Genomic DNA, 11981 nt, shown 5'->3' with positions numbered 1-11981 from the left:
CCTGTATGGGTAGAGGAAGACTGCTGAAAATGCTGCTCAAGAGAATATTTTCATACTCTCTCTTCAGAGAATATTCCAGCTATCACCATGGTGAACAAGTATTTGGTCAAAGTGACTTGGGAAAGTATTGGTTGATAGCCATGCAAAACAGAATCTGAAATCCAGGTTCTGGTCCGAGCATTGTGGATTATTTTACTGCTGTAATTTACCATCTGTAATACTCTTAGAATTCATATGTCTGGGAATAACTTAATAATTATGCTAGAACCCAAGGGAAAGTAGGTAGATTCTCATTTGAAAGTGAATTATGCTAAAGAATAAAAGTTTTTCTTACTCCCAAACCAATATTTGAAGGAGTTGCACTTTAAACTTGTACCCTACCTTTCTTCAGAGTGTCAGTCAGATTAATTTCAGGCCCGGCACAAAAGAAGGCAGATCTGTCAGCCTTACACTGGCGTGGAGCTCAGGAAGCAGTTAAATTCCATGAAATGACAATGTTTAGAAAGCTGGTGATACTGAAAGTGGCAGACATGGGACTGCCATCGTGTTCCAGAAAGAAAAGAAAAAAAGGCAGATGTTTAACATATGGAAAAAATGGGGACCCAGAAGAGCTGAGAAAGCACCTTGGTTTGAATAATGCCTTGCTGTATGGACTTAGAAGTGGAGACAGCTGCATGGCAGCATGTCATGGCTTGTTGTGTGTAGTAAGGAGCAATCAGGTGGGGAGCAGCATGCCACGAGGCAGCTACGATCTGCTTTATCACCATACCTTACATAAGTGGAACAAAACACGTTACATTGCTTCTTACAGAACTCACAGAATGGAAGTCATTCGATTGCTGTGCGTGTTTTTAAAGGCAATAAAGATATCTCTAAATGACTGAAGCAAGTAGCAAGAGTTCTGAGATGGAGCAGTTAAGCACTACCTTTCCTGAGCTGGCAGCTGAAATGCCCTTCATTTGTTCAGTGCAAGTAATAGCAAAGGAGCCTGTCTCACTTTTTAGCTGAAGAAGAATGGCTGAGGTCACCCAGCAGGCATCACAAACGGCTGGAGTTCTGACAGCCCTGCAATAAGACTGGCTCTCATTTATGGTACCATATGAATTTATTTTTATTCCTTTAAAAAGAAAGGAAATCCGAATAGCTGGTGGCTACAGCCAGCTCAGTGCCATGATGTTTGTACCGCAGAACAGAAGCCCTGTCTTGGACAGGTTGCATAGTTAGCAGCACTTCCAAATTGTTTGCATGGTGTTATGTACTGAGGTGATGAATAGCCCAGCCAATCTGTGCCTATAAATATTAGCTGTACTTCACCTTTCACCAGTGCCACACCAGTTCATGTGTGTGTTTATCTCTAGGGGAACAACACATCACAAACAGCAAGTTATTCACAGTTCACTGAATTGGGAAAATGAAAACAAAGGGAATTTAACTGTCATCAGAGGTAACAGAATGGCAATGATCTGACTTGCTGCAGTTTCCCTGCTTCCTTCCTCAGTCCCCATTCAACATCTCAATCGCTTTGGTGGAACATCACCCAGTAGCTGCATTTAGACGATTGTTTCCAACTTGAGCGTCCTGCTGCAGAAAGGGGGGAGTGATCTGAAGTAGGGGGTGCTTCCAGCAATCCCAACGGACAAATGCATGGTGGGAGAGATTTACACACCTCCCCACTAACAAAAAAGGCCTACAGAATAATCATTGAAAGGCAATGTTTGTACACCTCCAATGTACGACTGTACGCTCATACAGATCCTGCTGCAGAGGTCCAAAAAAGCCCAACTCAGGAGTAACCATCCATAGACAAAACTGACCTGTTCCCTAAGTGGTCCCCATTCAGCATTTTACAGAATACTGCACATTTGGCTACAGGTAAGGAATAAAAACCCAAACCCACAACATACGAGGGGTAACCTGACCAAATCAAACAGACAAACCAACATTTTCACCCTCCTGCAGGTTTTTCTTAGGTCCCTTGCCCCCAACCATGCCAGTTCCAAGAGATGTGGACCCTGTATGGAGTCCCCTTAGAAGAGACAGCCTGCATCTGGTCTTCCCAAAGACAGTACGGTCAAAAATATTGCGTCTGTTGGAATGGATGCCCTAAATAACCAACTCTTTTTGCTTCAGCAAAAGCATTTGAGCTGTATGGATTACCTCATGCAAATGAATCCAGGGTGAGGTTTAAGACATTCTTCACAGGCCCCAGCAACTGCCAGAGGTGCTAAAGCAGACAATTCCCTGCAGATGTTGCCGTGGCTTGAAATCCTCTTTCCAGGCACCTCTAACACAAGCGTTGCAGAGTTCTTAGCTCAGGAAATGCTACATATGCTGCTGGATTTTTGGTCCTTTTGCTGTCGTCGATTCTGAAGTTCCCTTGTAATCCGCCTCTTTATTCCAATTAAGTAGAGTTCTCTGTCAAACTGCCCCGCAGCAAGTGGAATACTGCAATACAGAAACAAGATTAGGGCACAGATGTATTCCTGTTTGCCCAGCATTTAACAACTAATTCATAAAACAAAGGGCCAGATTTTTTTTTTTTAACCTTCTTTTTTTTTAAGCCCCCCCAGATTTTTTTTTTTTAACCTTCTTTTTTTTTAAGCCCCCCCCCCATCCAAATCCCAATTCTAATTGATCGAGTGCTCCAAGAAATCATCCTTATCTAAATACCTGGGTTTCAAACTCCCTCAGCAGGCTTACAAGAAAGTGGCACGCTAAATTTCGGTGACTTTACTGCATTTTCTGAGGAGTTACACTGGCACAGAGCTGACAGTGGAATAGTAAGAAATTTGGAGAATCTACAATTCATATGCATGCAGCTATGTTGGAACACAGCCACCACTGGGACAAACAGCACCAATCCCAGAACAGGGAAAGAGAAACAGAGGATGAAATGTGCCCATGCTTACAGGCAAACCAGAGAGCTGCATTCTCAGGTAGAACACAGACTCAGCCAACTGCAACAGGCTCCATTAATCTCCCTCAGGAGGATTAAGAGACCCGGCAGCCAGGATTTCTGATGTCAGCTGCAAGGCTTAAGCACCATTACTGCTCTGACCACTGGCAACAAATATAGGCTAAAAAAGAAACACAAGGAAGTGCAGGGAATTCACTCTTATTTCAGGGATTCTCCCAGCGTGACAAATGCTGAAAGGGAGCAGCACATCCTCAGGATCACTGCACACACGTACAGCTGAACAGAGCAGCACCACAGGTACTTACTTGTCCCTGCCAGGCCTCACTTTCACACGGAACAAAGCAAACACAGGACGGTGGTCTGAGGTTTTGATCACAGGACAAGATGAGTATTTAACAGCTTGGATGTCATCTCTGTACCGACTGCGGAACACTACTCGATCCTGGGAGACAGAGAGGAAACTCACAGTAACTCCCTTTGCATGTCTGTGCTGGAGAGAAGCACCCCTTCATTGATTAGACTCTACTGAGAGAAATTCTTGGACAGGGATGCAGTCATGAAGAATTTGTCTGATCCCAACAGCACTTTTGTGTCCAGTTCTGAGCACAGATAATGCACTGTAACATGATGTGAGGCAGGAAAAAGTAAGACAGGCAGTCTGTGACAAACTCTCACGCGTTCAACAATCCTTACTTCTGAGTTCCATGTGCCCTGCTATCCTTGACAAATTTCAGCACGGCTGTATGTCATGCAGACCTACTACAGGAGGGGACATATTCAAGGCAGCTTTTTAATGCAGGTGAGAATCCCCTTCGGAGACAGGAAGATGCCTCAGCAGCCCTTCCAAGAGTGCTGCTCTGCAATCCAATCTTACCGTGTAGGAAGGAGTCCTCTGCTTGGAAGTGGTGTCATAGCTGTCCTTGCCTATGTCAAACTTGTAGGAAGGACGGAAGTGAATGTCAGCCTCCTGGAATCCCTTGAAAATAGACCCTGTATGGGAGGGGAAGAGCAATGTAAACAACAAACCCCTTCCAGCACACTGGCACTCATTCTGCACTTATTCAACACTGTTGAACTAATGCAACCGTGTACATACACGACTAGGGAAGACTAGGCTCTGGAAATGTAGGAAGTTCAGGTTCTTATGTGAAATGATGATGAATAGCTAGTCTGTGCCTATTTAAACAAACAACACTTGGTGCATGTGCTTCCCCTTCCATTAAAAGCTCACAATGCTTTGTGTTTGCTGTCTGTTCAACCTAAATGCCCTTGGTGCTGTGAGAGAATTAGGTCCATTTTACAGAGGAGTCGGATGAAACAGAGCAACAAGCAGCTTGGCACAATATATGATAGTACACAGCAAAATGCAGAATCACAGAATTGTAGGGGTTGGAAGGGACCTCCAGAAATCATCGAGTCCAACCCCCCAAGAAGAATCTTGTAAGTCCTTTATGTTAACTCTGTGATTCTGTGATTCAAAATGCTGAATTCTCTTTGACAGACTCCCACTAGATTCAACAACTGCTGAGTTCCCTTTCTAGTGATCTTCACAAGAAAAAGCAGGGGGTATCTTCATAAAATAGGGAGTTGGCAGTAATCATTTTTGTACGTAGGAACCTTTGTTCCTGCAGGCTGGGGAGGACAGCTGCTACTTGCCTCTACCCATTTCGCTGGTAAGCTGGTCATAGGCCAGCAGTTTGGAGACGCCTGTTTCTGGATTCTGGCTCAAGATGGAATCCACAGTTTCACGGTCCTTATTTAGTCGGAAGTTGAAGTCACCAAACCAGAATACTTCATCAAACCGAGTTGTAACATCACCTGCAGATTCAAGGCAGAGGCATCAGTACAAAAGGAAACAAATGGCTCCTCCATTTCAACCTTTTCTCTCAAACATCCCCCAAATTACGATTCAACTGAAAAATAAAAAGGAAACTGTGCGAATAAGAGCCATCCTCACAGAGAAAGACACGCAGCCCCTTTTTACATCAACTAATCCAAAAAAACCCATCCCATTTCTCTTCCTTTGTGCACTCCCTTCATTCTGCACAACCCCTGCTCACATGGGCTCACACAGAAGAATGTTTCACACTTACCAGAACTGGATCGATACGGGTTTGTGTCTGGAACGACCTTAGGAAGGGTAAGTGCTTGAATGGTTTTGTTGTAGTCCAGCTTCCTCTCATTCACCTTACTGTCTCCAGCTGAAATACAGAAATCCCACTACTGGCAAGGATGCATCATTTTCATTCAGCTCTATTTTTTTGATGATAACAAGAGCTTTTCAATGGGAATCAGACATTCCTGTAAAAAGGAACACTGCCCCAGGGAGCACGCAGACTTACAAATAATGGCAGGAAGTGGAAAAAGGGAAACAAATGCACAGAACTCATTTTTGTTTTCTAAGCAGCTTCTTTTCAAGTTGCTACCACACATATTCCCCTCCTTCCCCTCTTCAGCTCAGCAGTGCTGAGCTTTGACTTCAGTCTGTCCCGCTCTTTTGCCCCCCTGCAGCCTTCTTTCTTTTGTAAATCAACCCCTCCTTCCTCAATCAGGACACTTCTAACAAAACCATACGTGTCTCACATGTGAAATGGGAGGTAATGAAGAGAAAGGAGGTCCCAAAAAAGGTGAAGCAGATTCCCAGAGCTCCTTTGGTTTTGATCTGAGATACGATTCGAGTTGTCACTGTGGCATATTCCACTTCTGGAAGGAGAAAGGAAAGCTGCTGTTAGAGAAAAGCTTCAGAGGCAACGGGTATGGAAGGGAGGAGAGGAACAGCCCCGGAGAAAAGGACAAGACACCTGGTAGCAGCAGGCCTTTCACCTCCCCATTCTCCAGCTCATACTGGATCACACACCTGAGCAGAACCAGATCAGGTCCCTTCGAATGAAGACCGACATGTAGAGCACTCCGTGTGCAGCAGAGTACAGCATGACGTAGTGGGGGCCCAGAGTCTCTTGGAGGCGGATCTCCCACTCTCTTCTGCAGGAGAGAACAACAGCTGGATCAGCACAGGAGACAATAACCAGGAAAGACAACCAGCACTGTGGAAGCAGAGCTGTCCCTCTGATGAAGGATAAGCAAGACCTCTGCTGCCAAAGCAATAGTGCAACAAAGGCTGCTCAGTCTAAACCACGACCATGGAGCAGGGTCTGCATGTTGGTGACTTAGAGCTCTCAAATCCAAGGCAATACAATTCTCAATGGAAGAGTGATCTAAAAAAAGCCAACAACAACAAAAACAGGGACTGCCATGGGGCTGTGACCTCCTAGTCAGCCTCACACAGTCAATTTCGGATTGATGTTGTACTAATGAGCACAGAATTGCTAACACTAATGGTCAGTGAGCTCAGCTACACCTGGCTCAGATTACACTCTTACTGAACAGGAGTTGTGTTAGCTGCCCTGCTAATGGGCCACATCCTGTATGGATCTTTATAGATCTTTGTGACATTCTCCTCTCACACCATTTCCCATGGTGCTCAGGCAATACAATTCACAGACATTACAAGGTGGTTTGTGAAGAATATGATTATTGCCAGACTAATTAAAAACAAAGCGACTAGTTAACAAGAAAAAAGGATGGTTCATTACATTGTTTTTGCTACCTGTCTGGACAGCCTTCTTGAACCCCAATGACATACATGTCCTGGGCATAGTCAGGATCTGTTGGCAACAAGAAGTCATCCAGATTCTCTGGAAGTTCCTGTTATTAACAAAATAAATTATAAGAAGATTTACTACAAAAGGAGAAGTGCAGATAAAGCTACAAGCTGTACAAACAACCTATGCTTCTAAAACAGGATACCACTAAGAATACTCCTTCCAAAGGTAGATTTCAAGTGCTGTCACCCCAGCAGCATCCAGCACTCCACAGTTGCTTACTGCAGCAACACAGGCTGATAAGGTGACATTTCTCATTTCCCAGGATGTACTTCTTCACCAAGCTCACAGGCTTTTTACTGCACACCGCAGGGGCTGATGGTGTTCTTCCAAGCACAGCTTCTCCACCATCTATCTGAATCCACTATGAAGTCCTATGCTAAGTAAAGATGCAGATGATACTCTTCAGGGATATTCTCTAAGTACTGAGCAATCAGTCCTCTCTCTTCACGTGACCCTACCAGCAATAGAGAGTCAAGGAGCTGCCATAAAGCCAGAGAAGTGCTAGGAAGCTTCTTGCTGTTTCCACACCAAGTACCTGAGGAACTCCAGCACTGAGGCTTTATCTCTAAGCTGAGTATCATGGAAGGCCCTGCCATTTGGCTAAGACAACGAATCAGATTGATTAGGAACGCGGTCGTGAAAAGAAGAAACCATCACCCCGCTCCCTGGGATAAATACAGGGTAATTCTACTGCTGCCAAAAGCATGCTGGAGAATTGTGTGCACATACCTTCTGGCCTTGCATGTTCCAGGTGGCCACAAAAATTCCAATATTCCGATCAGGGAAATATCTGCTGAGTTCTTCTGCTCCCAGTAAGGCACCACTTGCCAGAAGGCTGCCTTCCAAATAGCTTCTGTGAACAGAAGACCCACAAAGGAGTGTCTAAGAAAACAGCATTGTGACTGGAATACAGATTTCTACCACTCAAACCTTGAGTTAATAAAGAATAAAACTTCAGCTCAAGAAAACAATGTCTTTATACACTATTCTGCTACCTTAGAGTTTACCAGAACGTCTGCAGTTTTTAGAAGCCCAAAGATAAGAAGCAGTAGACGTGCAGGGAAACACAAAACAACTCAAAGCAGAACTACTTTCCCTTTCATTACTGCCACCCACTCCTTGGATCATTGATCAGATTTATCCCCTGAGGTCCTGCAGAGCACTGTGTACCTACAGCACACCATTTTTAGCTCAGTACTTGATGTCCTTTGCCTTTCAGCACGCTTCCCAACCTGTGCCACATCAGAGTGTTTATGCTGTGCGCTGGGAGGTCTTTGCAGAATGAGGATTGCACGCCTTCACACGCAAAATCAGTTCCCCCTCAATCAATGATCTAAGCTTAACTATGAAGACAACCAACTTGAGTAAGAGGTCAGGGCCCCAGTAGGACAAAGGGCTGTACTGAGACTTGAGATTATTCCTCAAAAGAATCCTGCAAAATCTGAGGCAGAGTGGAAAAATTCCCAGCTGTTAGCATGCACAGCTACTGCTCCTTAGCTTTCAAAACAGCTTACTTAAACTTTACAAGAAAACCAACAGTAAATCTTTTACACACAAAAACACCACACAAAGCAGAAGACAGAGTATTTGTACCAGTATCTGTAGCAGTATTTCCACCTACAAACTGTTTCCAGCCTCCTCAGTAAGTTAAACAACAGAGACCTTCGGTGATCTACCGACCAGTCACAAGTTCTCTGCCTCTGACCATCGGGATTCCACAAGGCAGCTGGCACCTACCGCACACAGCACACTTTGCCACCAGCAGCTGGGGGACGTACCTGCTTCGGACATCCTTGGAACGAATGGGAGTGAGCAGGCTGAACGTAGATTTCATGGAGTCTGTGGAGCAATTATCGTAGAGCACCCCGTTGCCATGCAGCCCGGTGTCACTCAAGCTGTTGCTTACCCTCCCAAACTTGTTCTGAGAATAATGTCGATAATCCATTAAATCTGGGTCAATCTTATTAGCTGTCCTCAGCGTATGAGAGGCCACGTTGAGCTCCATGGGCGGCAGAGGTCGAGCTGGAGTTATCTGGGACAGCCGGGGTTTGCTGCCCACAAAGGCTTTCCCACGCAGAAGCCCGCCGAAGGCACTGGAGATCTCGGAGGCTCGTTTCCCCAGGTCAGAAGTGCTTCCTTTGCTTTTCCCCACGGGACTTTCTTCTGAGGCATCTGGTGAACTGTGCAAGGAGCTCGGTTCACAACAGGGGGTTCCTCTACCCCTGACGGGAGAGGTGAGGGCTGCTTCCTGCAGAGAACCATTGGAGGAACTCGTCTCGTTGGGATCGGTCAGACTTTCCTGACTAGTTCTAAACCTCCTCCACCTCTTCCAGTTCTTCTCATCCAAAGATGCAGCACGCTCCAGCCGGGGTTTCCTCGGAGGCCTTGGGGTAATTGATTTAATTTTCACGTTAGCTTTGAGTTCGTCCGGTAGAAGCTTTAAGGTTTCATTCAGGAAGGCATCCACACCTGGAGGAGACTCAAAGGTCAGGGCGCCGTTGCCGCTGGGTTCCTTCTTTGCTGCTTTGCCCGCTTTTTTAGCTTGCAGGTCCTGTACTGCTCCACCTTCTGCCTTCTGTGTAACGCACGTCCCTGAGTGCTGTGAAAATCCATTGAGAGAACTCATTCTCCTCCTGGGTTACAGCTCTGGGCTGCTCCACACGCACTTCCTCACAGCATAGCTTTTTTTCCTTCACTTACTCCGTGTCTAACAAATCTTTAACCAGAAAGATGTGGAGCCTGGAGACAGTTCAGTCTTTGGTTGAGAACAAAGGGAAGGTGCGTGTGCGGACAGCTGCATTGTCTGCAAATTTCAAGGAGTAAAACACATGAATTTTCCTAAAAGAAACACGTAGGAATGAGAGCTTCCTGAGCTGCAAACTCTGTACTCAGGAAGTCAAGCTCCCTGCAGGCCCACGTTATAGAACAATTCAAACCTTAACGTGACCTTGCACCAACATTATCCTAATTTTTACAAGAGCAGGACGCTGTCCTGGCCTCCCACATGCCCTCTCATGCATATTCAGCGTCACTTCAAACTTATTTCCTTAAGAAAAGAGCTGCGTGCCCCAGCAGCACGACGGCAAATGAAAGCTGCCCATCCATCCCTGCCAGTTCTCGTAACGTTCTTGCAAAGCCCTGCTGTGAGTCACGGCGCTCAGCCTCCAGCCAGCGCCACAGGCCAGGAAATTTCCAGCGGCCTCTGAGCAAGGAGCAACCAGCAGGGAGCTCACAGCCGCCATTCCTCCTGCACCGACCCCAGGAGCCGCTGCTGAACCTCACAGAATCACAGAATGGCCTGGTTGGAAGGGACCTCAAGGATCACGGATCTCCAACCCCCCCACCACAGCAGGGCCACCAACCTTCACGTTTCATAGCAGCCCAGGGCCCCATCCAACCTGGCCTCGAACACCTCCAGGGACGGACGGGGCATCCACAGCCTCTCCCGGCAGCTGTTCCAGCACCTCACCGCTCTCTGTGTGAAGAATTTCCCCCTGACATCCAAAACTCAGAAAGCATCCCCCCACTTTTAGGGACACAGCGCCGGGTTCGAGGCGAGCCGCCTTCAGGAAGGGATGGATCGGCAGAGACACCTTTGGAAACCTGCACGGACACCCCGGAAGGAGCACGGCAGGACCGGCCGCCCCGCACGCAGCCCGTCCCGTCCCGTCCCATCCCGCACGCAGCGCGGCCCGCACGGCCCGGCCCGCCCCGCTCACCGCTGACAGGAACGCGGCCCGCGCTCCCTCGCCGGGTTCGCCGCCGCGCGGGGCAATCCTCTCGCTGTCTCCACTCACAGCCGAGCGAGGCCCGGGCCCCGGCACTGCCAGGCGGGCCCGCCGCCGCCCCGCCCCGCTCCCTCCGGAGCCGCTGCTCGAGGCCCGGCGGAACGGCAGCCCCGCGGCCCGGCCCTAGCAACGGCGGCGGTAGCTCCGAGCCCGCCCCGCCCCGCCCGCTGCACGGCGCTGCAGCGCCCCCTCGCGGCTGGAGGACTGAAGCAAGAACCACAGGGAGGAGCGAAATGTGAAAGTGCTCCAGAGCGCAAAATATTTTATTTCAGAATTTACAGTGTCAAATCTTACACTTAGGAAAGATAGCCGCTCCCAGCTCAAAGGAAGCCTTCTTGAATTAAGAGGTCTGGCAGTCTCTACTGCAAGGAGAAAGCTAGAGGGAGCCCAGAGGCTTCAGCCATAGAAAAGTCACCACGCTGCGCCCGGCCCACCACGCAAAGGTTTGCAGCTCCCCCCACCAGCGTTTTGCATAGCCCCTTTGGAACGGATGTAAGGCTATCGAGATCTCACGAACAGGAAAACAACCAGGGACCAACACAGGCAATTCCACATTCACATCGCTTCTACTCCTGGGCAGAGATTCAAGTAGAAAAAAAAACAAAACAAAACAAAAACCAAACAGTTTGGTGGCAAATTCTAAATAAAATATGGCCTAAGGATTTAATAAATATTTAAAGGTTTATTTCTCTCTTTGCAGATGATTCAGATTCTTCAGTCGATACGAAAGTTGCATATCATAGGTTGAGGTTTCCTACATTAGACCTAAGGATTGTGAAGTCCAGCGGCAGAGGTCTAACCCACCTACATTTAGTACATCTGAAACTCAGCTGTAAGCTACTTAAGACCTTGGTTATTTTAGTAATGGAAATTCAAGAACAGTACTACGCTGATTCTGGCATTGAAGAGGAAGAGAAAGCGAGCTTCCCAGCTGTTACCACCTCAATGATGCAGTGCCAGAAGTTTGAGAGAAAGCAAGTAACCGTATTGCACTTCAGTAACACCATCAAATAGTACAGCATCAGCTATTATACAGAGAGCTTCTTTCAGACTATACAGTTTGCTTTACAAGTAGTCTAAACCACAAACTACATACATACTAGATAAGATCCAAATCAAATTAGTATTAGATTACAGTCACAGTTTTCATTTGATATAGGTCAATTTATTTGGATGAGCTGTGGCCCCCTCCCCCCCCTCAGAAAACAAACTAGCATGAGGCATTTCCCCAATGAGCAACTTGAATTTCACACACTGATAAACCAAGTCCTGTTTTCTAAGCATTACAATTGCATGGTCCTCTTAAGGCCACAGTGCCATGTTACAATGTGGACGTGTTCTCCCCCACGGGGAGGGGAGCATCCTTCAGAAATTAAAAGAATCCCTGAAACTGCATCTCCAAAAGTCCCACTAGAAGGTTTAAAGTAATTTTAAAGAATAAATTGCCTGTGCAATTTACGAATAGTTTTTGTAACAGACAACTATTCCCTCTCTCGTGTCTATTCTTTATCACAGCGAAGCTATTTCTAGCCAGTTCTTTAAAAGGAAGAGTTACATATATTCCACGTTTGGTAATGATTTATGTAGATGAGGTGCAAGCTGGGAGACCCA

General features: G+C 46.8%; 1 protein-coding gene across 1 annotated transcript; it reads right to left on the bottom strand.

The window, feature by feature from the left end:
* Positions 1-2312: 2312 nt before the first annotated feature.
* On the bottom strand, positions 2313-9208 carry INPP5E (inositol polyphosphate-5-phosphatase E; the record flags this gene model as incomplete). The annotated part of the gene is made up of 10 exons (XM_079544774.1): positions 2313-2445; positions 3223-3359; positions 3792-3907; positions 4574-4735; positions 5011-5118; positions 5501-5620; positions 5775-5899; positions 6525-6622; positions 7312-7435; positions 8361-9208. 10 exons carry the CDS (start codon positions 9206-9208, stop codon positions 2313-2315), a joined length of 1971 nt encoding a protein of 656 aa, XP_079400900.1.
* Between the last annotated feature and the right edge of the window lie 2773 nt (positions 9209-11981).

The sequence above is a fragment of the Tetrao urogallus genome (genome assembly GCF_951394365.1).
Source record: "Tetrao urogallus genome assembly, chromosome: 19".
Classification (NCBI taxonomy): Eukaryota; Metazoa; Chordata; class Aves; order Galliformes; family Phasianidae; genus Tetrao; species Tetrao urogallus.
Note: the sequence above shows the minus strand (reverse complement) of the source record. Positions and strands in the feature narration are given on the sequence as shown.